The sequence below is a fragment of the Sapajus apella genome, unplaced genomic scaffold (assembly GCF_009761245.1).
Source record: "Sapajus apella isolate SASKATOON/1434 unplaced genomic scaffold, GSC_monkey_1.0 scaffold8, whole genome shotgun sequence".
Classification (NCBI taxonomy): domain Eukaryota; kingdom Metazoa; phylum Chordata; class Mammalia; order Primates; family Cebidae; genus Sapajus; species Sapajus apella.
Window position 1 is genome coordinate 7,306,468 of NW_022436948.1, and position 22,618 is coordinate 7,329,085.

General features: G+C 45.3%; 1 protein-coding gene across 3 annotated transcripts; it reads right to left on the bottom strand.

The window, feature by feature from the left end:
- Positions 1–1,701: 1,701 nt before the first annotated feature.
- ETS2 (ETS proto-oncogene 2, transcription factor) lies at positions 1,702–21,423 on the bottom strand. Of its 3 annotated transcripts, none has more exons than XM_032276869.1 (10): positions 21,406–21,423; positions 16,637–16,708; positions 13,632–13,743; positions 12,339–12,458; positions 11,757–11,957; positions 9,867–9,950; positions 8,315–8,536; positions 7,197–7,460; positions 4,944–5,062; positions 1,702–4,032 (listed from the first exon to the last, which is right to left on the bottom strand). In XM_032276869.1, the coding sequence occupies exons 2-10, from the start codon at positions 16,706–16,708 to the stop codon at positions 3,817–3,819; spliced, it is 1,410 nt and encodes a 469-aa protein (XP_032132760.1). In that variant the 5' UTR covers positions 21,406–21,423; the 3' UTR covers positions 1,702–3,816. The 3 variants fall into 3 exon arrangements, with proteins under 3 accessions (XP_032132760.1, XP_032132758.1, XP_032132759.1); XM_032276867.1 differs by lacking the exon at positions 21,406–21,423 and adding an exon at positions 20,773–21,175; XM_032276868.1 differs by lacking the exon at positions 21,406–21,423 and adding an exon at positions 20,644–20,661.
- Between the last annotated feature and the right edge of the window lie 1,195 nt (positions 21,424–22,618).

The following is a 22,618-nucleotide window of genomic DNA, read 5'->3' on the forward strand; positions in this document are numbered from 1 at the left end:
CACCACACCCAGCCTCAAAAATGTTCTTGATGAAGCAGTAAAAACTAATTTTACTAATGGAACACACATCTTTTTAATTCCTGTGTAATAAGTACCCATTAAGAACTTGTCTGCAGACACACTGAAATATGGTGATTGTTCTAAGGAAATGCAGTTGTGTATTTGAGTTACAAGCTAAACTATCTATTCATGAACACCATTTTTATCTGAGAGAATAACTGGCAAATTATTCTGACTTGGGCATTTGGCTGATATTTCCTTAAAAACAAATAAAGTGAGTCTGTCACTTCCAAAAAACAACTTAGGGATATTTGTTGCTGATTTTAAAATTTGAGGTTTCAAGTGAAAATTTGAATTAAAAAAAATCTGTATCCACCACTATGAGTTTGATAGATTTGATTCCCAGTACTTTTCTGATGTGATTTGTGGTGTTATTAAGTAATGTGATTGTTTAATATTGTATTTTGAAATGTGTTAACATTCTGAAGCAACATTTTCCAAAGGACCAATGCAGGAGGTTACAAAAATCACACATGGGTAAAAGATCCATTCATAGTGCAAGGTAGACCAATGAAATTTAATGTAACCTTAGGAAAGTTTATTGATATGGTTTCACATCTTAACTGCAACTAAGGAATTATACTTTGTTAAGTTTTGGCATAGTAAAGAAAGAATATCCACAATTATCTGAAACAGCCTTAAATGCTCCTCCCTGTTTCAATTACATATCTGTTAGGCCAGATTTTCTTCATGTACTCTATCAAAATATATGTGAGCAGACTGAATGCAGAAACAGAAGAATCCAACTCTAATGCTAAACCTGACATTAAAGAGATTTGCAAATGTGAAACAATGCCATGCCAACTTTCTAAAAAGGAACTACTTTTTGTAAGAAAAAAATGCTGTTAATACCAATAAGTGAAATTATTTTTAGATGAATTCTTTTAAAATTTACCTTCATTTCTAATATGGAAATCACTGACAGACATAACCATTAGGGTGCTGGTAAATGTTTAACAATCAGCACTCTGGTGGAGAAAAAGCCCTGATTTGTAGTATCTGCTGATTCCCATGGTGTAAATACTCTCATCATGCCCCATCTCAAGCTACCGTTACTGATGCAGCACCATGGTGGGAAGAGACAAGTGCTGTTAGCTCTCAGGAGCATGCAGTGAGCTGGCTCTAGTACACCAGTGAATATAATCCACATAAGCTGCTTGGCTTACTCACTAATTTTGAAGCATGTAAAGGAGCCTTGAGAACAAATATGAAAACAGGTGTCCTAAGACCACTATCACCCTACCAGTATCAGACTCCACTGAGGGGACAGAGAGTTGTGGCCTCACTTCCAAAAGTACTTAAACCTCAAATTCTAATGTACTTTACATAAACATCCTAGAATCTCTCCTCAGTTATCTCTGCCAAGCTTCTGGCAAAGACATTTGAATCTTTCTATTATAACACTTTCTTAAAAGAATTTTTTGCTTTGAAGGGACACTTTTTGGGAATTCCTTCAGGAAGGACTCAGAGTTGATTCCAATTTGGGTTGTGGTTTCTCAGTCACTTGTGTATAAACCAGTTAAACAGAGACTTGCCGCTTGATGATGGAATGTTTTGGGTAGAGAATGGGTCTGGGGTTAACATCCTTACTCCACCTCCTGCGTGCTGGATGTGGAGAAGAACAAGGACTATCACGAGGAGTTTATATAAACAAAATACTTTATTACTGAGAGAGTAAAGGCCCAGTTACAAAACTTTTATACTTAAGATCTGTTCATTACCATGCCAATGGTTTATAAGGACTTTAGTTTCTGTAACTGTTAGGTTGAACCCCATGAAACTCCTTCTTTGTAGATAAAAACCAGTCTAATATGGGCAATTTCACGTGGCTAAACCTCACATCCAATGAGCCAATGGCTAGCATTCTTTTGGCAGCAAGATGTTCCCAGTCACATGTCTGTTTATATCATAAACAGATATATCATCTGTTTATATCATAAACAGATGTCCGAGTGATAAATATGTCCCTCTTGAGAAAAACATCCTGTGTTTAAGTATACTGGGAACGTTCTTTTGTGGGTATTTAGGCGTCGCAGCTCTGGCTTTGCTCTTCCCAGCTTGCCAGGCCACCCGATTTCTCAGTTTCATCACAGGAGGATTCTTTACAGATGTCAGCCACCGGTCCAAGGCCACACAGCTAGTAAACAGTCAAGCCCATCGGACTTTGAAACCAACTTGACCGGGTCGTTTATAAAGGCCAGGAATACATGTGACTCAGGTGCTCTTTTGAAATGACTACAAAAGTCTCCATCTCGATCAAAACAATTTCTCCGAACGAATGGCTCCGACGCATTCTCTTTCCCATCTTAAGTACCTGCTCTGTGCCTCAGAACATTCTGTGTCCAAGAAAATAAGAATAACACCATCTTACTGTGGGCACTGAGCAGAAAAGGGGCAGCATGCTATTCAGATGGTTTGAGACACACAGTGAACAGAGATGGGACAAGCCGTGCTTCCTTGAAGAGGTTTCATTGAGACCCCCACTGCTCACCGTCCTTCAGCTCTGTACAGTAAGTTTAACTTTACATGGAGCTGAGATAAAAATAAAGCTTTCTTAAACAAATTACATTTTTTTTTCCAGTGAATTACTTTTGCAGTAAAAATAGCTGCTACATAAATCCCTCCTGATCTCTGAAAAGGAGTTGCATATTTCCAAAAATAGTATTCTTATTTTAATCATACAGAAGAACGTGGAGCGCAGGAAGGAAATGGCTGGTTGGTCAGGGAGAGGTGAGCTGTTGGAGAAACGCAGTTAAACTAAAAAATAAAATCTATTTTGTGTATAAACTGACTGAAAGGCATGCACAAGTGGAAAACATATGCCATTTGTCAAGAAAAATACCGCTTTATAGCTTTGACTTTACAATTAAAGGAAAAAGCAGAGGCCAGATATAACCCCAGATAATAACATTTAGGTTTCTCATAAAAATCCCTAAATGTACAAAGTCCTTGCCAGACAACCAAGGCAAGAAAAACCCCAAAAACAAAAAACACAAAAAGCAGGGATTACCCTCCATAGGCCTTATCCCTGTAAGTCTATTAAATGTAAATAACACATACTTTACAAGTTCTCTTCGTCGGCCCTTGGCAGATTAAATCTTTGCAAAATTCCATATGTGCTATTGAAGAATGAAATAAAACCTTGGATGCCTGAATTCTTATTTCAAATACAGTTATATAATTATTTTAAATTACAATATATAATTTCTGATAAATAGAACTGTTAGGGGATTTTGAGAACAATTATAAGATTATAATAATATATACACACTAACTTCTGAAATGACATGGTTGTTTCCTTCCCACCCTCCTACCCTTCTCAAAGAGTTTTTGCATTTGCTGTTCCTGGTTGCAGAAGGCAAAAGAAAATCTAAAAATAGTGTGGGGTGTGTGTGTGTGTGTGTGTGTGTGTGTGTGTGTGTGTGTGTCCGCGACATGCTCGCTCCTTTGAGAGTCTCAAACAGCCAGAACCATCCCGTCCACAGCCTGCCAGGCGCCAGGATGGCTTCCCGGTGCCTCTTTCTCGACCATTTTCACTTAAAAGCACTGTGAGGAGACATAGCTGTGCCGTCGCTGTCACTAGGGAGACAGCCTGGTCAAGAGGCGTGGTTTGGGAGGCAATAAGGCCACTGCTTCTTGGCGACTTTCCCGGGCGTTTTCTTTCCTGTCTTTCCTGGGTCTTCGGAGCAGTTGGTCAGGATGGACTTCCCACTCAGTCCACGAGCCTGGGGCCGGCTCAGGGAGGTCCTGGCGACCTCAGTCCTCCGTGTCGGGCTGGACGCCCAAGATGGCGTGCAGCTCCTCGGGTGTGAACCCCAGCAAGTTCTGGAGGTCGCACACAAAGCGGTACACGTAGCGCTTCCCCGATGTCTTGTGGATGATGTTCTTGTCATAATAGTAGCGTAAGCCCCGGCTCAGCTTCTCGTAGTTCATCTTGGGCTTATTTTTCCTCTTTCCCCACCGGCGGGCCACCTTTGGTGAACATGGATGGAAAAGAGTTAAACTCAATTTGTCAGTGAAGAAAACATGGATAACATTCCTCCCTGATTATGATTCTGAGGCACCTTCACCCTAGAGAACTTGACATCTACATAAGGTCCACAGGAGGGTCTATCTCTCTGAGTACATATGCCAGGGACACTGTCCCCGCAGGACAGAACCACTGGGAGTGAAGTCCCTGCTCCTTGTCCACAGCTCAGCGAAACCTCCTGGGAGCCAAGGGTTCAGAGCCAGGTCAGCCACCCTCCAGGCTTTTATTCCAACTACTGAAGTTAACAGGTGCTGAGTGGGATTCTGAGCTACGTGACATACTCATTCCTCAATGCTTGTCTCCCAAGGGACTGGGGGCCGGGTGGGAGTGGTGACAGATTATGCTCTCTGGTGCCAGAGACCAAGGGCTTCTCTCTAATGCTTTTCTGGAGGGGTTGGTATCCCACGTGCCCTTGGCCTTTTCCTTTAGACAGGGTTCTAACCCTGCAGGGCTGGTGCCAATGCTGCTGGGCTCAGCTATGGAGCAGACAGAAGGCCGGCTTGCGGCTACATGAGGCTCGTTCCCCTAGTGGACGAGGGCAGCCTTCCTAATGCATTTTCAGATGGTCCGCAGAGAACCTGCGTTTGCAGCTTGGGCCTCTTCATCAGACAACTAGTGAGACAGTGAAATCTGTGCAACACCCTTGTATGTAGCATACCCAGGAAACACTGTACACATTTATCAACAAAGCAATGACTCCACTTCCATTTTCCCAACAGTCAAGGATGCCTCATGTAGAAAGATTCTCATCAGTACCGGGGAGCCCTTTTGTGTGCCCAGAGAACTGAGTTTTTGAACCCAAGCATGAAATCCAGTTTTCAAGCCCAGAGACTTCCCAGGGCTCTAGCCGTACCTCGTCGGGGTCGGCGAGCTTGAACTCCCACCCGTCTCCAGTCCAGCTGATGAATGACTGGCAGGATTTGTCTGATAACAACTCCAGGAGAAACTGCCACAGCTGAATGGGTCCACTTCCTGCGGGGAGAGTGGGGGAGATGGATCACACCCTTTCATAGATGTAAAATACAGTAAGGCTTTAACCATCCTAATTGTGCATGCTGATTCAGGAATGCAGACCCAACTCTCTGAATGGGGTGTTCCAATGTGACACTCAAGGGTGGCACTCAAGGTGTTGGTGACAGAACTAAGTGCTTTAATGGGATAGGGCTGGGCATCAAATGTGACTTCCTCCTCCACACTGCCTACTCCTAGAAAATAAGGTCACTAGATGCAACACTCTTCCCCTTGATTGTCGGGTTTGTTCTTTCTGGAAAAAAGTTGAGGGCCACCAACTCTTGGCATTAAAATTCCTCATCTGGTTTAATTGTTCCTTATGTAAAAACCTTCAAGGTTTATTTCTAGAAACACCCAGTGGGGCAGAGATGGGGGTGGCTGAAGGGGCATTTCATCACAGAACGAGGCATGTCATACGTGGGATCTCATCCTATGCCAAATGACCATGTGTACATTGCTTAATGTGAGCCCGGTTTACTCACCAGCCACACAGGGTCACATCCACTGCCTCACAGCCTCTGCCTGGTGAAGCATGCTTCGCCAAGAGCTTCTCATGCATCTGTTCTCAGTTGATATTTAGAACTACCACCTTGCAGGCCGGGTGTGGTGGCTCATGCCTGTAATCCCAGCACTTTGGGAGGCCGAGGCGGGCGGATCACAAGGTCAGGAGTTCGAGACCAGCCTGACCAACATGGTGAAACCCCGTCTCTACTAAAAATACAAAAATCAGCCAGGCGTGGTGACATGCACCTGTAAACCCAGGTATTCAGGAGGCTGAGGCAGGAGAATCGCTTGAACCCAGGAGGTAGAGGTTGCAGTGAGTTGACATCGCACCACTGCACTCCAGCCTGGGTGACAGAGAGAGACTCTGTCGTAAAAAAAAAAAAAAAAAAAGGAACTACCACCTTGCAAGCCAAGTGCCAGTGTGGTCCTGTTCTAAAGAGAAGGGATAAGATGCAGCTCAGAGACCAGGTGCCTTGCCCTGGACCACACGCCCATCACAGCAGAGGGGAGAAAAGCCTAGCTCTTATGACGCTAAGCCCAATCTCTTTCTACCAATTAGCTCTTCCTCAGAAACACAATGGCTGTTTTCAATAAAGCTTTGCTGGAAAGCATGGGGCAGGCATTCTAGAACCAGAGCTCTGTGACCACTGAGAGGGGTCTACTTGTGAGCCAATTTCCCCATCTGTAAAATGGCCTCATACCACCCCCATGCCAGGCTGTCCTACCGACAACAGACCGTATGACACTTAGCCAGAGTTGACAGTCGATAAACAGAAACTTACAGTACTATTAACATGAAACACGCTGACGTTATGGCTGTTTATTATTCTCAGGCCCTGAACTCCCAATAATGAAAACAGTAACAGCTTTCACACCCTCTTTCCGTGTATTTTAATACATTTACGTGGCTGCTTGTTTTTAGGTGACAGAAAAAGAATGAATGTCTCAGCATCCTTATTTTAACTTATCAGGCTTTTTAAAGTTAGGTGATTTCAGTCCACAGTGGCTCCATAGGGTCAACAACAACAACAGCAAAACACATGTAAGGACACATGAAGCAGTGAAAACAAAGTCCCAGCATTTTCGCGAAAGTACTGGAAATATCTGGTTCTAAAAGCAGCGTTAATATTTGTCCTCTGCCTAGAATAGCTCTCACCCAAGCCTCAAAAATAAGAGTAGATAGATTTTAGAAGCAAGAAAAGGTAAACAGTGCCCATATTATTAGAGGCCAGCTCTGCTGCCCCTCCCTAAGCCAGTTTACATTCTTTGAGATTCTTGGAGTGGGTGAGTCAGGGCTAAAGACTGCCCAGGCCATGTCCCCTGCTCCTACTATGCCTCAGAACGTTCCAGGTGGAGGGAGTGGCCTGCCGATTTTCATTCACTCCACTGAGCTCTGCGTACATGAAGATTCCTGCAAGTGCGGCTTTTCTGGAATTCAGAGACACAGCAAGCCATGCAGAAAACATGGAGTGTAGATCCAGTGCACCCCGCTTAGAAACACCCTTGGTGAACGTGGTACTATGGCTCGAAAGAAAACAAGGGATGGGGCCCAGGAGACTGGGTGGCCAGGCTCCGGGAGCTGCGCACGCACCTGTGAAGCCAGCCAGCACAGCCGCAGGTATAACTGGTTTGCCTTGCTCCACCGGGTCACTCCTCTCTTGGATGTAATCCTTGAAAGACATGGTTGGCTTATTGAGGCAGAGCGACTGGCTGCAGTCATCGTCGAAGCTCTCAAAGGAAGGCACCCGCTGCACATCCAGCAAGGACGACTGGCTGTTCCAAGACTGGAGGAGGGAGTCTGAGCTCTCGAAGCTGTCTGCACCATTCTCGGTGGAGATGTGGTCTTTGGGCGTCCCTGGCAAAGACAACCAAGCACATACTTTGATTCTTCCAGGACACGGTTGGTCTTGGGCACGACCACAGCATCACCAACCACTCCCAGTACAACCGTACACCTCTGGTGTAGAGCCATGCAGACTACTCAAAATGCTCTCCACTCAGGTGCCAATTCCTCAGAGTAACTGTACTACACAAATCCTACCTTCCATCAACAGTAGAATGAATAACACTCTTACAATGGAATACTATACAGTGATGAAAAAGAACATGTGGCTCCTATATCCAACAACCTGGATGAATCCCAGACATCATGAGTAAAAGACAAACCCAAAAGAAAACATTCTTCATGATCCCGTCTATGTAAAGTTCAAGAAAAATCAAAACCTGGATTCATGATGATAAAGGTCAGAATGGTTTCCTTTTGGGCAGAGGGGATGTTATTGATGGGAAAGGGTACGAAGGCACCTTCTGGGCTATTGGAAACTTGTCTACATCCATCCTGATGGTTATTACGTAGGTATACATACGTACACAAATTCAACCAGCTGTATGACCTGAGATTTGGGCACTGCTTTTATGTTATATCTCCATAAAAAGAAAGGCCACTTTCCTGCATTGCCTCCATAAATATCCCAAAGTGTGGAGAAATCCGGCTGTAAGAGCAGGGGCTGTGTTTTGTTTACTCAATCCCCACAGTACCTGAAGCATATTAGGGGTATGCTTGTTGGAAAGCCACTCAGAACGTGGCCCAGTGCTTTGACCTCCTTCTCCAACGACTGAACCCAGAAGTATTGATTAAGAAGTCCATTACGGCTTTGGGATTCTCAGAATCCAACCAACAGCCTTGCTGAAAGATGCTTCCAATCTTACCAGAATTGTTGGTGAGCAAACTCAAGTTGCTGCCTGGGAAGTCCTGACTGACGGAGCAGTAGGCGACGCTGAGGGAGCTGAGCCGAGACTTGGGGAACATCTGAAACTCCTGCTCGGAGCTGAGTACACTGGGTGTGGAAGACGGACACATGCTGTCCAGGAGACCGCCTTTGGGGTAATTTTGTGTCTGCATTCCATAGGGTGCCTGCTCTGTGCCAAAACCTGGAACAGAACAATCGGACGGCAGAGCTCTTAAAGTCAGTATTACTATAGCAACTAACCCCAAACAGCAAATCACAGGTGACCACACCGCACACTGCAGCCCTCTGCAGAACCTCAGTGGAGACCTGGGTTTTGGGGGGGTGGTCTTCATCAGGTCTTCTTCTCAAACCATTGATCTTTTCAGCCAGCAGCCCTTTCCCAAAATGACCGCAGCCTCTGCGGGCAGGATCAATGTTCCTATTTCCACAACACTAGTGTTTTCATGGCACCCTTGGGAAGACAGGGCTCACTGGCTCTTTTAGTTTCTGAGGAGAGTAAGGCTCAGAGAACCAAGTGATGTGTCATGCCCTGTGTGATTCATAAGGAGCAGAACCAGGCCGTGAACCCTGTGTGCTGCGACACCGCCCACCCTGCTTTCTGCTCCTTCATCACGCTCCTCCTGTCTCTGTTCATTGCAGAATAATTCATTTTCTGGAGAGGGAAGGAAGATCTCTGACTCTGATTCAGGCTCAGGCAGGCAGAGGGTGTCCCACTGTGCCACATTCAGAAAGACCTCCTGAGCAGGAAGCCCCCAGTGGGGCAGAGAGGTGGGTTTCACCGGGTCTGAAAGGTGGAGCTGGGGCCAGAGAAAACACTAGGCTGGACCAACACCACCCAAGCCTGCCGTTCCGAGGAGCCCTCCCACACTGGCCTGGCCAGACCATGTGTCCTCCCCAGTGCCAGCAACCAGAAGAAGGGACCCAGCTCCCATGACAGTTCTTTAAACTCCCAAGCTCAGGGCCAGTTTACAAACTGCTTTCCAGACACTCTCTGTGCCTGCCGCCTCTTGTTTGTTACACGAGATCAACAGGTGGTGACCGTGGTAATCAGTTCACTTATTCTGCCCCTTGCTTTAAGAATCAGCTGGACTGGCACTAACAGTGCTGAGCTATGCAAAGATAGTGCCATCCACTTAAGGAACTTTGAATGTTCTAGTGGCCGTATTAAAAAAGCAAGAAGAAACAGGTGAAGTTAATTTTCTTATTTTACTTGACTTCATACAGCGATTATCATTTCAGTATGCAATCGATGTGTTAAAAATTACCACAGAGACATTTTGTATTCTTTGTTTCACACTAAGACATCCACATCTGGTGTACATGACTATATTCTTCCTACACATCTCCATGTGGACCAGCCACATTTCAACAGCTCAGCTCAACACCCACGTGTGGCACCGTAAGAGACACACAGGTCTAGATGGCCCCTTAGGAGCCTACAATAGAGAGAACCCAAGTCTACTGGGCAGACTGAAGACCAAATTCTTAAGAGCAGAATCAATCGGACTGACCTAATGTATTGCTGTTAATCCAATGAGGAACTGAGGTGAGGTGTGAATTTTCTTCATATTGATCTTCTGTCTTTTCTTGGTTTTCTGAAAAAGACACAGGAGACATAAGAGGGCAGAGGTAGGTGAAAACCACATTAGAACAGACTTACTTTCTGAATTCCTATTAGGTGATAATTTTAGAATGATAAAATGCATTGAGTGCTTCACATTTAATCTCATGGTGCTCCATGTCACTGCAAGTCTTTTTCAAAACACGAGAGAAAGCAACTCATCTTTCTAATTACTAAAATAAATTTTCCAAAATGAATGATGTCATTGGCAATGTTAAATTTTCTATCGCAAAAGGTCCAGATGGTGTATTGAATTCATTCATGCATTCAAGAAACAGTGAAGTATTTATGAAATGCCATCTGTACCAGAGGCTGCATAGAGAAAATTAATAAAATGGATGGTGTCTGCCCCCGGGAAGCTTACAGTTCCACTGCTTCCAAACTTGCAAGCTTCCCCAGGGTGTGGGAGGCCTCCGGAGCTGTGGGAGTCTAGAACGGGGAACACACGTGTCCAAGAACTTTGAAAGAAAAAAGGTTTGTGCACTGTGTATGCTGCTTACTATGAATATATTATGAAGCACACATGCACCCAGAAACGCAGACACACACAAACTTTCAGGCCCTAGGAATGGCAAAACGGGCCCAATTTGCCAATAAACAGATCATCAGAAACTTGTTAGAAAAGCCCTGTCCAAGTTCAGAAAAAATGAGGGTCTTTAAAAATGAGTTTCCCTGGCCCTCAGAAGCCGTAACTAATAAAACTTAGCTGTTGAATCCTAGGTGTTTTTGAGATTCTGAGTCTACAGTTGACGTTGAAATTCAGTGTGTTTAAAATCAGTAGGGTGAGGACTATTTCCCTGAATTCTATCAACATGCTTATTTTCTTATACATTTTTTTTAACTTAAATAATCTCTACTGTATTTTTTTTTTCTTTTGAGACAGAGACTAACTCTCTCACACAGGCTGGAGTGCAGTGGTGTGATCTCGACTCACTGCAACCCTCTGCCTCCCGGGTTCAACAGATTCTCTATTGCCTCCTCCCGAGTATCTGGGATTACAGGTGTGTGCTACCATGCCCAGCTGATCAGTATTATTTTTTTGTATTTTTAGTAGAGACAGGGTTTCACCATGTTGACCATGTTTAAGTGATTCACCCACCTCGGCCTTCCAAAGTGCTAGGATTAAAGGTGTGAGCTACCACGCCCAGCCTTTTTTATTTTTTAACTCAGTGTGTTTTAAACATTGGTCTCCCTGGTATTTTAAGTTTTGAATCAAGACTTTCTTTGTTTTTGATGAGAATTCTACTGATCAATGGCCGCTTTCTGTACGATACAATAGCATAAAAATAAATACCAATTTCTTACTTGTTTAAAAACATACCTCCTCCCCAATCCTCAACATCCAAAACACATTCCATTTGGACATAGGAAAATTTATAATAGAATTCACAGGGTTTATGCAAGTAAAGGCTTCCTTTCATTAAGGCTGCCATATCTTTCAGCTCTGTAAGGTGAGCTTATAAGATGTGAGAATTCTTGCTGTCCTACATATGAGTCAACGTGGACTCCCGTGACGAATACAGCCCAGCAATAGTGAACAATTCAGTGACTAAGGCTACTGCCTTGGGGCTATACTTGATGCTATATACACACACACACTCACATAAAGTGGGATAAAAATCTATAATCACTGTCACATATCTGACTCACTTGAGTGGCATTTTGAGGCAATGTACTCTATGCCATTTCAAGTGCCAACCCTAAGGTTGAAGAACACCCACGTGACTTTCCCGGCCACAGCTCATCCTGGACAAAGAGAAGCAAGACATTCAGCCGGTACCTTTGATCATTTGCTCCAGATGTTCCCAGAGAATGTCACCCACAAAGTCAGGTGCCAGCTCCAGAAAGCGTTCCTTGCCAAGGTTACACAACATCTGGCCATTCATGCCAAACCTCTGCAGATTCACGTTCACCAGGCTGAACTCGTTGGTGGCCCAGAGAAGCCACTGGCACACCTGCTGCTCACTCCACAGCCAGGGGTCTGCCAGGAGAGAAAAGAGGCACACACGAGGTAAGAACAACGGAAAGGGGGTGAGACCACTGTCATCCCGAATTCATTCACCAGGTCCAGACACATTCCAGAACCCATGAATGAGCAAGACACCATTCTGACACCTGTCACCATTCTGCACAACCCAGGCAAACTCCAAGACACCAGTAACGGTTCCTTCTACTATAAATTTAGTGAGTTATGGATCAAGTCTTCAGTTGACTGGGGTGAAACAGAAACTGGCTCAGGTTAACGACATCTCTGCTACTTTTTGCAGAATACCCCAGGCAAAAGCTTACAAAACAAGTCAAGATCATCAGCTACACCCAGGTCTGTTCTCCCCCAGTGCAGGCTCAGGAAAGCCGTACTCACTCTTTGGAATGCCGAGGCGCCGCTGCTCCTTTTTGAAGCCACTGAAGGTAGCTTTTAAGGCTTGACTCATCACAGCCTTGCTGCATGGGGTTAACAAAGGCAATTCACAGTTGGCTGAGTCTGCAAGAAAACCCCCCCAAGGGGACATTAGTACTTCAAGTGGGTGATATAGGTGGAGATTTAGGAGAGACATCTTAGTTTTTGGAAAAGGACAATTTTAATCTCAAACTTTGGCATGATTCCTTAAAACAGTGTAACTATTAACAAAAAACTTTTCTGACTACAATCGAGAAAATATATGTCTCAGAACTACACTTATGAAAAAAATCTAAAATAAAACTCAAATTTTATTCTGTTTTACAAAGTGTCACAAAGCAGCTGTGTATAGGGAAAACGGCTATCTAAGTCTATTTTTAAATTGTAGGCAAGGGAAGGAATTGTGTGCTTTCCAGTCAAATGGCTGAAAGGACTCTATCATTTGGAAGTTGCTTCCATTAAACTAGGCACATAGCTGAGAAGTGCGCATGATAGAAACGTGCTGCTCTTAGCAAGGTAATGAAACCACACCTTCCATTTTTACTGGAAAACAATCTTCTCCAGACACCCTCAGCAATTTCAAGAATGATAAATGGCTGCCATGCAATGTTATGCTTACGCCAGTGTATGCGTTTTAATTAATTTTCCTAGTATTCTCAGCACCTACTTCATAGGACACAGTTATTTCTGGCATGTTCCCAACTAATAACTCTGTCACAGTCATTGCACAGACATTATCTGACGTGCTATTCCTTTAAAAAGAATAAACAGTGACACAAAGAACTACAGAAATCAATACAGATGGAAAAAGATGACAAAGGACAATTTGTTGCCCCAAAACTCAGGGCAGGGGAGACGACTTAACTCATGATGCAAACCTCAAATTACAAGGTTGGGTGTGTTTTAATGTCCGCTCTTCTGCTTGTTTTCAGAGCAGAGCAGGGGGAGGAGGACCTGCTTGCTAATGTTGAAATCATCCACAAGGGACAGATCAGGGGTTCTCCCCCCTCTCGGCCCCCCGCAGTTTCCAAACAGTGGCTCACTGGGGGGCGTCTGGCAGTCAAGATATCAGAATCCACATCAGAATCACCAAGTTTATACAAATGAAAGCCTGCTTTATCCCAGGTCCAGAACTTCTGGATATTCATACCAAAGATTCCAGATGCCAACATTCCTCACTTAGGAACTGCCATCTCTTTATTAACTGAACTACTTAGGAAATATCATGCAGTTTGTCAAGTTTGAGGAACAAATTACCATGAGAAATTGAATCCAAGCCTGTTGGCACTTCTTGTAGTGTTTGCTCTTCATTGAGAGAAGGGAAAACAGCAAACAGGGACCCATCAAAGGTGTCAAAGGCTGGCTGGCGCTGCAGAGACAGATGGAAAAGAAAATGGAAATAGAATACTAAAACTGATTTCATTACCTATTGTAAAAGTGCACCACAGGCAATCCTACCAATATTCCCTGATTAAACTGGCAATTCTGAAGCAAACATGGAATCAACCAGTCAGTCCTCAAGGCAGATTTATAAAATGATCAAAGTGACTGAAATCATTTTATTTTACTGTGTATTATAATTATTATTATTTTGAGATGGAGTCTCACTCTGTCACCCAGGCCAGGGTGCAGTGTTGCAATCTTGGCTCACTGCAACCTCTACCTCCTGGGTTCAAGTGATTCTCCTGCCTCAGCCTCCCAAGTAGCAGGACTACAGGCGCCCGCCACCACGCCTGGCTAATTTTTGTATTTTTAGTAGAGATAGGGTTTCACTGTGTTGGCCAGACTGATCTCGAACTCCTGACCTTGTGTAATCCACCTGCCTTGGCCTCCCAAAGTGCTGGGATTACAGGCATGAGCCACGGTGCCCGGCTACTGTGGATTTACTTAAGTAACCTCACAGAGTTAGAGTGACTGGGAATTTATTTTAGTGGCCTAATCCACTTAAGTTAATATATTAAATACACAAATCTAAAAATAACAGAATCTTACAACGCTGTCGAGAGGAGCCTCAGAGACCTCTTTACCCAGCACCTGACCCTCCTGTTACATGGAGAAAAGTTTAATTAGGCTGTGTATATAAGAAAAATGACCCTTGACAAGGCTGTCTGAGTATAGTGCAGTTAAAAAAAAAGGCAAATGACTGGATAAAAACAGAAAATCAAACAATGAAATAAAATGCTTTATCTTGGGAAGCATTTATTTTGAAATGTTTGCCATGAAACTATTTAACTGAAACTAGAGATGCTTTTCCACATCGATTTCAGTGGTTTGGAAAACAGTAATACATGACAAAATTCCTTTACGTTTCTTTTTATAAAAAGTAAATTGTCTTAAAAAAGAAACCCCTCCCCGCCCCTGAGGCCATGTGGGGTGGCTTATTCCTGTAACGCCAATGCTTTAGAAGGCTGAGGCCAGAGGATCACTTGAGCCCAGGAGTTCAAGGCTGCAGTAAGCTATGATCAAGTCACTGCACTCAAGCCTGGGCAACAGAGAGGGACCCTGTTGCTTAAAACCAAAAAACAAAAAGCAAGCAAACAAACAAAACTCAAATCACCTACTAAGGGGAAAGATTTCCAAAGGAAATAGGTTTAAAGTTAAACTAAACTATCTGCAGAAGAGAAGAGACAAACAGAAAGATAAAACTTACACTACATCAATTTCGGATCATCTTACATAATATTTATGAAAGAAACAGCTTTTAATATAAGACTTGTTTGTAAGTAACAGATAATGTCTTGATTCATAATTGCCTAAATTGTTGAGGAAAATGTGAAGAAAGACTATATTTTTTCCAACATAAGCTGGAAATCCCATGCTATGTGTAATACAATGACCCATCTGTTGAGTCATCAATAAGAAAATGTGTAACACATTTACAAATAAAATCGGTTACACGGTTTCTTTTTAGAAATGCAACAATGAATGACGCATTGCAAAAGAGGGCAGGCAGAGGCTGGAGCCAGCGCAAAAAAATTCAAGTCAATGTTGACCAACTGCCTGGGATCTATAAGGAAAGCCAATCAATCAGGCCTGTGCAAATTACTCATCTGGATTTATAAACTACTTTAGAACAGAGCTAACTTTGGTGAAACCTCCAATAAACTTTTAAAGTTCCCACAAGCATTGCCCAGGCAACTAAGAAATGCCTTTCCTGACTGTAAATTCTTTTTTTTTTTAAGCCAGGAAGCCAAAAGACAATACAAATCTGTGCTTCCTATTTCAACACATCAGTTTCAGCAATGACTGCTTCTTTTCCGTATCCAGAAACCGCATGAGCATCATCAAATTATTTGAATTCATAGAAGGATTTTTCTTAGGGGTACAGGTGTGGTTTCAACTTAATATCATGACTTTTTGTACCACTTCTGCCATGCTTAAAATGTCTGGCCAAATCGAACAAGCAAACTTACTAGTCTGAAGTCTGATGACCTTTAGAATACTCCAGAAAGGACTGTGCTGAATTTTGTCTCTTTGGGTCACATCAGACAAATAACCTCAATAATGATATACAAAGGAAAATGTAATATGCCACAGACGTACATCATTATTATGCAAGACACTTAGCTTTGAGGAGGACAATTTTAAAATCATGCTTCTGAAACATGTTTACTACATAATGCTGAAAACAATCAAATCTTGCTGTCATATTTGGAGAAGGCAAGTGGGAAATTACCAGTTTGTGTTACTAAAGAATGTTCCCAAAAGGAATGATGATAGAAACTACATAAAATGTTTATGCAGCAGAGAGGGCGCTTTCATTTCTCATCTGGTTTTTAGTTTAACAAAAGCAGGCCTGCTTGTTCTCTGTGCCAGTAACAGGCTACCTACAACCCCAGAAATGCTGCTCTTTCTGATAGGAGCTTGGGTCTGTCTGCCTCTTCTCTCTCATTTCAGTCCTTAAACAGCTTCCCGTCATCCAAGGAAACTCCTCAGTAGACAGAAAAGGCATTAGAGCCAGCCTCTCCAGCTGTTTTATTGGTAGTCATAGGACTTTCAACTGGAAGGAGCCTCAGAAAATAAACCATAGAGACCTTTGGTTTCATATCGTGGAGAACAAGTACAACATGATCAAGATACCCATTCTGCAGACCAGAAAACCAAGGCCCAGAGCAAGTAAGCAAATAGTTTATAGTCATATGGCCAATAAATTAAAAAGCTAGGACTACAACCAGTTTTCTGGGACCCAGGCCGTTTTTTCTTTCCTCTTAGTGATCAAGGTTTCCATTTAAAAAAAAAAAAATTAAGACTTGCTCACTCACCTTGAGCGTCCCTCTGTAACTGTTAGCCACAGGGGCTACCTGGTCCATATTCTTGACTCCGAAATCATTCATCTTAAAGAAGAAGAAAAAGAAAGCGTCAAAGAGGCAAGGAAGTACACTAAGAACTCATCATTGGTGGCATCAAGACTAGGTTATGGCTGAGTTCTACAGCTAACAAGTAATTCAAAAGTGAGTGCAGGGAATTCTTATTTAAATAGCTGTCCTCCCAGGGGTCTCAAGAGGAAAGCCTTTCTTCAGTATAACAAGGGGATATGCTGTTTAGGTGATTGAATAATAATGCTGATTCTCCACTGAATTCCACTTAGATGTGCACAAAAAAATGTCACAGGCTGGCTGGCTGGTCAGAGCCTCCTGGCTGGGTTAGCTGGGCAAGAGGGCCTGAGTCAGGCTTTTCCTTGACATTTCCATGGTCAGCTTAGGTGAGCAGTTGGGTGGGTATGGCGTGGCAGTGGGCTGCCTCCTGTCTGCTCTGGACACAATCAGCTCAACCTGAGAGTTTCAGGGCAGCTGCAGGGGGTCATCTTCCAGAGGCAGGAAAGCACGCTGAACGGAAGCCCTCTCTCTTCCCTTCCCCTCTCCAGGCTGTGAAAAAACACACACCCAGGGAAGGGATCAAAGGGAGAACTGAAGACCAAACTCCCTTACTGGGTCCCAGATCTTCCTGCTTTGAATACAGAGCTCAAAATATATCTGCTTTTTCTGTTGCTTGGCTGTGCATTTCTTCAAGAGGAAGTAATTCCAAGCACAGAGCTGCCTTACTTCCTCTGACTGAGTCTTAGTCTTCTACTAGGCCTGGGCTAAGCAATGTGGTAGCCACTTGCCATGTGCAGCTACAGAGCTCTCAACCAGTGGCCAGTAGGAATGCACACAGATACACTAGCTCTCAAAGGCTTAAAAAAAGTGGAAAAAAGTGAAAAGCTCAATAATTTTTATACTTATATAATATTTTGAATATATTAGGTTAATTTGAAATACATTGAAATCAATTTCAATTTTTACTATTTTTAACGTGGCTATTATAATGAGGCTTGTAATTGGATAATGCCATAATAGACTGAAAACTTATTTGGGGCTCTAAAATGTAATTGTTCAGCCAGGTAAGTTACAGATCAATAAGAAATCTATTGATATGTATCTTACCCGATCGAACAATTACTCAGTATCTCCACTTGGTGGATTATGTCACTCACATTCACTCAACAATCACTATAATAGAGTATTATCTAAGTATCTTTCTTATTGATAAATATCAATAAGAAAGGTAAGTTACATATCAATAAGTTACTTAGATAATAGAGTAAATAAAACTCATTTTCAAAGACCTTGGGTTAACACTGATGAGTGGCCTTCATCTCTAGGGCAATTGCTTGCCCTACCAGGTTCAGGGCTGTGGAACTGAAGGCTGGTAGCAAAGCTCCAAGCCCAGCTCCATGGCCTCCACTGAGTGCTCTCACCTGTTTGCAACTTAAAAGTAATGAAGACAGCACTCAACTGATAGAACTTACTGGAGGTGGTGAAATAACATATTCTCACAGAATTATTTAATTTGCATTTGTTTTCTTGTTTTCTCTTTATGATCAACATTATGGCTAAACCAGACCTTCCAAGAACCCTACCACCCAACACACACCCAACACACACACACACACACACACACACACACACACACACACACACACACCCTCCCTCTTGGGTAAAAGGCAGCAGGTGAGGCCAGAGGCATCAGAAAACTCTGTTAAAACCCTCCTAGTGCAGGAAATGACCACGGTAGCCAACAAAGGCTGGCCAGTACTGGCAATAAACAATAGACCTATGGGCGGACTGAAAGGGGCAGCAGCCTTGGATCCAAAGTGGCCAAATTTACTCAGAATCTCCACTTGGTAGATTATGTCACTCACATTCACTCAACAATCAATATTCACTCCTACTGATGGCTGCCATTGCCAGAATGCCTAGTCACTAATGGCTAAGCCCCGTGCTGGGGGACCACCCACTCCAACCTAATTGAATCTTCCTGCATCCTTGAGAGGCAGACGTCATACAGTGAAGCAACAGAGACCCAGCAACATGGACAACCTGCCCACGAACCACACAGCCACCATGGGGCTACCACAGGGCAAAGTGGAGATCAAGCCCCATTTGAGTGTGGTCCTCAATCCTGAGTCCTCCACACAGTTCTCCATGCCCAGAGAACATGAATGATGAGGAATGGACCCTTCCCACCCCACCCTGATATTAGACCAGGCTCTTCTCACTACTCCTTCCAATGTGAAATGCTCCTTCCTTTAGAGCTTTATGTCATCTATCCGCATGAAATACGCCCTGGTACCTGTTGATAAAAGAAATAAACAAGCCTCAAACAGAAGGCCAAAATCAGAGACATCTTGAGTGTTGCCAATTATCCATCCAGAGCAGGATGGGTCAGCTCTTTTTCTTCCTTAGGCTTGCAGACTGCTTGCTGACTTGATTCTGTTTTTCAGCTTCTCTGAGATAGACACAGAATGAATGTGGAAGGCAGTGGAAAAGCTCTGCCCCGCTTTTGTGTACAAATACCAGCCTACCACTCCCACATAAAGAGCTGTAATTACTAGCTACAGAATAGAATTCTTTTGTTGTCCAGCTTTTAATGAGTTTTGTAAAAACCATGCAGAATTAAAGTGCTCTACTAAATGGTTTCAGGCAGACACACAACTAATCAAATTTAAGCTCGCTTATTTTACTCAACAGTGATTGTTAGGTGGCAGACAAGCCAAGTTTTTCCACATAAATCAATTTCAAGTTTGGTGTTGCTGATGGATCACTGCTTTTGAACCAAAAACAAAAAAAGAAGGAAAAAGGGCAGAAGCCTAACAGCTGAGAATGGTTAAATTTTAAAACAAGGAGGATTTGCCTGACAACAGTACTCTTATTGGAACAAGTAATCACATCTCTAAGATCATTTAGATAAATTTGAAAACAAAAAAAGAAACACCACAACCTTGTAACACACATTTGAAGGTAGTTTGCTTTTTTCGCTTTGAAAGCGATCAGTTTAGAGAGATGAATGACTAATCCCAGAAATGAGTATCTGAACATTTCCCTGGGGATGGTCGGTGTTAACATTCACTGTACTGCGTTATTACTCAGAATTTTAATAAAGCTTAACGTGGAGATTTATCTCCTTGATTGGAGGTGGTGTGGGCAGATAACGCATAGGCGCTACCATTGTACAGAACAAACATAATCTCTTACTGGCGAATTAAAATAAATTACTCTTATCTCCAAAGGGGACTGCTCATTTCTTTACTTTCTGAATAACTGGCGCGTCAACTACTATTTTAGGCTACCCTGAAATTGGGTACAGGTTAACATAAAAGGTCTCCTGCGCTAAAAAATAAAACAGGCTAACACACGCGAAACCCAAACACACACAAGCAAACAGTTACCCCTTCATTCAAATGCTGTACGAACGAGAAAATAAAAGCAGTCCAGCACAACCAGATCCCACTTTTGACAGGTTTCCCACGCTCTCCTCGCAGGACCGAGCGGCCCCCAGCCCGGGTCCTGGACGCGGCAGAGCAGGTGACCATGGTACCCTGCGCCCCGGAGGTTCCCGCGGTGCCGCAGCCTCCAGGTGTCTTAGGCGCCCCAGATCCTCTGGGCCCGGCACCGCTCCAGGAAGTCACCCTCAAAGCCGGGGCGCCGGGCCACCATGGACACCCTCTCCTGTGCCCCCAACCCCGTTCGCGAAATCACATTTGCCGGGACGCCCACTGCGCAGGACCCCCCACCAGGTCCACGTTTCCTTTTAAAAACAAAAGCGAGAGAAACAAGCCGGCAAACCCCGGCCGCGTCCGTGGCTCGGCGACCCCGCGGACAGCGGCCCTAGCGCGCGGGGACCTCGGCCGACCCCGCCTGCCTCGGAGGCCACTCCGCAACCGGAAAACGAGCCGGCGCGGAACTCAGACGCGCGCCCCTGGAGTCCTCGGAGCAGTCGACACCCCCACCTGGACGCCCGGAGGCGTCCCGCGATCTGCACGTCGGTGGCCCCCGCGCCCCCCGCCCGGGCCCCGGGTGACCCTCCCTGGGACTGGAGCGGCGCCCCGGGTTTTGCTCTCCGCGGCCCCGGTTCTTACCACGCCGCTGCGGGCAGGGCTGGCGCGCGGTTGGGGCGGTGGCTGCTCTGGGCCCGCGGCTGCTGGGTGTGCGCCGGGCGAGGGCGAGGGCGCGGGCCGGAGACGATCGGGGAGGCCGGACGCGGGCCAGGCGGCTCCGGGAGCTCGGGGCTGGAGGAGCGACACCGCGCTCGTCAGTCGCTGGAGGAAGTAACCGGCCCGTCCCCTACGCGGCGCGCTCTTCAGGAGCGGGGGGAGGAGGGAGGAGGGACGGCCGAGGGGAGGGGAGGAGGGAGGGGAGAAGAGCGTGGGGAGGGAAGGGGAGGAGAGAGCGGAGGAGGGGAAGGGAGGTAGGCAGCGTGGGGAGAAGCGGGAGAGGGAAGGGGCAGCAGCAGGGGTGGGGAGCGGAGGGGAGGAGAGCGAGCGCACGAGGGCGGAGGCGGCGAGGGAGCGCGGGGCGGCGCTGGCTCCTTCCGGTCCAGCCCTCCCTTCGCCGCCTGCTGTCACTTGGCTGGGTCCCTCGCCTGCTGGCCCTGGGTCCTGGGGACCCGGGCCTCGGCCCCACGTGCGCGCGAGTGTGCGCCCTGGGAGCCGGGCGGAGACTTTCCGTGGAGCGCTCGGGTCCTCCCCGGGGCCGAGGCCCTCACGCCAAACCTGCCTTTGGAATTCCGCAGCGACGGAGCAGTGGTGCTGGTGGCGCCGAGGGGCAGCCGGGCTTGGGTAATGAGGCCCTGAGGTTGAGCCGACCCCTTCTTGAACCTCCAAATGGGCTTATGACGAAGGATCATTTTATCACAAAAAGGCTCCCAATAATGAGGCGCTGCCTGTAGAAACCGGGCCCCGGCTGTGTCCCCGAGCCGTGGTGCTGATCCGCGCGGCTCCCGGGAAGCCCCGATCCCGCAGGCTCCGCGGGAGTGGCGCCCTCTGGAGCTGAGCGGTGCCCACATAGTGACCAGCCTTGGCCGCGCTTCCCACTTGGCTGGGCACTTCACGCACACCATCATTTCATCATTGTCACTCTCGGAGGCCTTATGGCTCCTACTTTATGCAGGTGGGAACCGGACCTTAGGAGGAATAACCTGCCAGGTCAGATCAGCGAGAAATTCACGGTGGAAACCAGAGTTTATCTGACTCCCAAATCCGCAGTCGAAAGCTCCCTCCACACTGTGGTTTCCGTTTTTATCAGAAGGTGCTTGAGTCCATGGCTGTTTAGACTCAGGTCACATGCTCAGCATTTTGCAGGAAAGTTTAGATTCCTAAAGTTGCGGATGAAATAGGAAAGCCCAGTTTAGGCAAAGCCACGGGGCTGAAAGCTGCTCATTTATCTCAAGGACTGCGGCACCGGTAAGGGAGAGGAAGGGCTCAGCTTCTCTGTGACTCAGGGTTCCCGGTTTCCATGGCGACTCTGGAACTGGAGTTATCCGGTAATTGAGATATTCGTGCACCTTAATGTTTCTGGGTACCCGAAGGTCTCCAGGTATCACCATGGCATGAGTCACAGCCAGAATCTATACCGCTGAAACAGTCAGGTATAGGGGAAGTGATATTTCTTGGAGATTGAATGGATTCTGATGGCTTCTCAGTGTCTATTCAGGCCTGCATTAGAGAGAACAGATAGGTCAAGAAAGAGTTCCATAAATGGAATACAGATTCATAGTAAGTTACCATGGAGACATGAAGAGTATGTTACTATTTTTTTAAAAACCATAGCAGAAAATACTGATTCATCTGAGCTGCAGTTTCAGCTAATATAGGGTCTTTCTCCCTCAGGCTACTTGCATAGCCCTGAGAAGCTGGGTGTAGATAGCTGCTCCCCAAAGCTCAGCTACTTCCCAAAGCTCTCTTGCCCGGAACAGACTGCCTTGTC